Raw genomic sequence first — 3,437 nt, forward strand, 5'->3', positions numbered from 1 at the left:
GAATCCTTGAACGAAACAAAGTTAGATTTCGAGTTGCTAAATACTTAGATATTACCATCTAGATTTTAGACAACCACTTCTCACTACGAGGACCCTATTGTTTAGGTACTTACATGTTCTCTTTCTTTTCTTTAAAAATACTCCTAAATAATGTTAGGGATGGTATACTATGAGACCATATATCTACAAGGAGGTGGCAATTACTCTTATCCATGTCAAATTACATAGCTTGGGTTATGTCATGAAGTTGGAGAAAGTTTGAACTTTGAGTCTAGTCAAGGATACTACTACAATCACCACATTTGAAATCGGACGAACAAGGGCGCATAGTAAATAGTTTGCATGTATGTTTTTCCATGGTTTTACTATGAGGGATTGTATCTCCGAAGTGCTTCCTGCTACATGACAAAATCTTTTTCTTTTTTTTTTTGGCAAGAGTACTTACTTATTAATTATTGAAACGGAGATACAAAACATTTATCAAAATAAAACTAGAGGATAGAGGACAAAATATTTTTTATTTTTTTTTGTGGGGTAAATCTGATAAGTTAGATTTCACCTTAAGAAAAGATCTATTTGGACCCATACTTCTTCCCCACATTCAGATTGCCCCAAAGTATTCTATCATTCAAATTATTCCTCATACCACTTTTTACAGAAAGGCCCCCACAGAACAACCCTTTCGAAAACATCTATGTATCTTCCTCTCTTGCTTACCTGTCACCCCCTATAGTCTATCACCAAGTGTCATCCAATTACTTGTTGGTCTCATAAGGAAGTCCTCATTTGGAATTACGTGGTAACCTAATGGCCGACGGTACACGCGTCACACATCAGGCCATCCAAATTGGTGGGGGGAGGTGGGGTGGGGGACTACACTCACAAGAACTGCAAAAGTAGAAAGCAAAATGCAATTATATGAAAGGCATGGGTTTCTTCATCTTCTAAGCTAAAGAATAAGAGCCCAAAAGCATAGAGCCTACATAATATTATCCCTTGCATAAAAGCATAGGGGCTTTGATTCCGAAACAATCATAATACCCATATCATATCTATTCTCCCCCTCTCTTTCAAACTCATTCACTTTTATCTCTCTCTCTTTCTTGTCTCTTGAATCTTGATGCAGAAGACGCATGAAAGACACCATCAGGTGCTGCCTCTCATGCATCTTGCCCTGTGGAGCACTGGATGTGGTCCGAGTCGTGCACCTCGATGGCCGGGTCGAGGAATTCGGCCGAGAAATTCAGGCTGGTGAAATAATGAAGGCCAACCCGAAACACGTTATTAGGAAATCGTTGTACGGGGAGAATGTAGTACGAAGCGTAGTGGTGCTGCCTCCGGATGCAGAGCTTCGAAGGGGAGAGATCTACTTCTTGATGCCTGTCGCTTCCCCGCCGAAGAAAGCTAGGGTGAGAAGGAAGAAGAGGGAGATGGACCCCGAGGCGATGACAAAGCTCCTGATCTCCGACCGATACTTGTCCGAGATCTTATCAGAGAAGGCATTGACTCAAAGGAATAGGAGACATGGCCGTGTTGGTATGTGGAGACCTCATTTAGAGAGCATCTTAGAAGCCATCACCGATTCATGAGAGAAAATCTCTAAGCCAATCTAGACTTGTGCAACTCCTCCAACCATGAATCATGTGGAGGACTGGTAGCCTAGTCCACAAGAACACCATGGAATCAATACAGAACTTTGTGCAGTTATTTTCCCTTTTCCAACACAATCTTCTCATTCTCTGTCAGGTGAATTTTTGGGATTTTTCAATTATGTCTTCTGCAACCTTGCAGTGAGATTTACCTTTGTTATTTTATGTTACACATGCTATGGTGCTTCATTTCTTGTTTAGGAAAGAATCTTGCCAATTCCATTAGTCCTCAATGCTGCATCCATGATTCTCAAAATTCAAGTTTAAGGATCTCTCTCTCTCTCTCTCTCTCTCTCTCTCTTTCTCTCTCTCATCCTTCCTTCTGTACAATCATCATCACATAGGTTCAGGATCCATGAAATGATCTGACATAGTTTTCCATCTATACAATCAATTCCTTGTTAATTATCAAGCTAGAATCAAATATCCAAATATTGTTTCATTTTATTATTTATTTATTTATTTTGGCATGGGCATGGAAGCATCATGAAGCCAAAGCAGGTGTAAAAAGTGCGGTTTGCATAGAGCCTAAGCTCTAACCGTCATATAGTGTCGAGAAATATGATTTCAATATCGAAAATCTCTTTAAAATATATTTTCATATTTATTTATAAAGTTTAAAGCTTCAAAATTAGAGTAAATAGACATATCTATAAAAATCTTGAAAATTGACAGTCTAAAAATATGTTACAAAATACACTATTTTCAAAACTTGCGATCATTTTTTTTCTTATGCCCATGCATCTTGATGTCGAGATGATTAATTTGAAGATATTTTGACATCAAAACATCTTCTAGTGAATTCTTTGAGGTAAGTTCAAAGTTGATTGTTTAGAGCCTCGGCTTTATATAAACTTTTCTCAAAAAATAATGAGAAGCAAAAATGAATGTTATACGCCTGATAAGGCTAAATTATGGGACAGGATGTTTTGGTCATATTTTAAGCACGCGAGGTCTTTTCTAAGACTGGGGTAACTTTATCAATACTGTACAATGGTCGGGGCATTGTGGTCATCGTTTTTAGGATAAAAAAGAGAAATTCAATAATGCAACGAAATTGGGTTCCCATCATTGTCGTCGTCTCTTTCGATACCTTTCTCTTTGATTTATTTGACGCACATTTGGCCGCGGCCTTTCTCACCTCCCACATTCTTATTCATTTTTGTTAATTTTCACAACATATATTGCAACTGGCCGGGCCCAGACCGGGTCAAATCAGGCTCGGCCCGAACCTAGTCCCATAGGGCCGCCCCAGCCTTGATGGGGACAAGAAGGCCTGCCCAGGCCCAGCCCAGCCCTAATGGGGACAAGAAGGCTTGCTCAGGCCCGGCCCTAGCTCTATCAAAGCCAGGTTGGGCCAAATAAGATAAAAAAAAAAAAAAGACAAAAAAAACAAACAGAGATAAAGGGTCGGGCTAGGCTTATCTCAGGCCCGACCCGATCCTTAAGCTATGGTTGCGCGGCCCTCAAGCAACAATTTGTGGCCTGGGCCCTAGCTTTTTCATCATGGGCCAGCCTGGGTTGGGCCACTGGGCTCATTGCCACTCCTAATATATAATTTTTTGTGATAATAAGGTTCCGAAAATATATGTTCACCCCAAAAGTTTTGGTTGACAGTACCATTTTAATTTACCCTAAAAAAGAATCGAATTTCACATCCTGTGTGTTTTTTTAACTTTGGTACAGTTTCGTACCTCTATGCTTTTTCGAAGTGGGTTTGGGGAATCAACTCAAACGGCGCATAATGCTGCTAATGTATCATATACCGGTTGTATCAACGCTATCGAT

General features: G+C 39.8%; 1 protein-coding gene across 1 annotated transcript; it reads left to right on the forward strand.

Moving 5' to 3' along the window:
- The first annotated feature begins 924 nt into the window (after positions 1-924).
- On the forward strand, positions 925-1,882 carry LOC18442132 (phosphatidylinositol 4-phosphate 5-kinase MSS4-like protein). The gene has a single exon (XM_006852356.4). It carries the CDS (start codon positions 1,134-1,136, stop codon positions 1,587-1,589), a length of 456 nt encoding a protein of 151 aa, XP_006852418.1. The 5' UTR covers positions 925-1,133; the 3' UTR covers positions 1,590-1,882.
- Positions 1,883-3,437: the final 1,555 nt, after the last annotated feature.

The sequence above is a fragment of the Amborella trichopoda genome, chromosome 1 (genome assembly GCF_054954075.1).
Source record: "Amborella trichopoda isolate Santa Cruz 75 chromosome 1, AtrichopodaSantaCruz75HAP2 v2.0, whole genome shotgun sequence".
Lineage (NCBI taxonomy): Eukaryota > Viridiplantae > Streptophyta > Magnoliopsida > Amborellales > Amborellaceae > Amborella > Amborella trichopoda.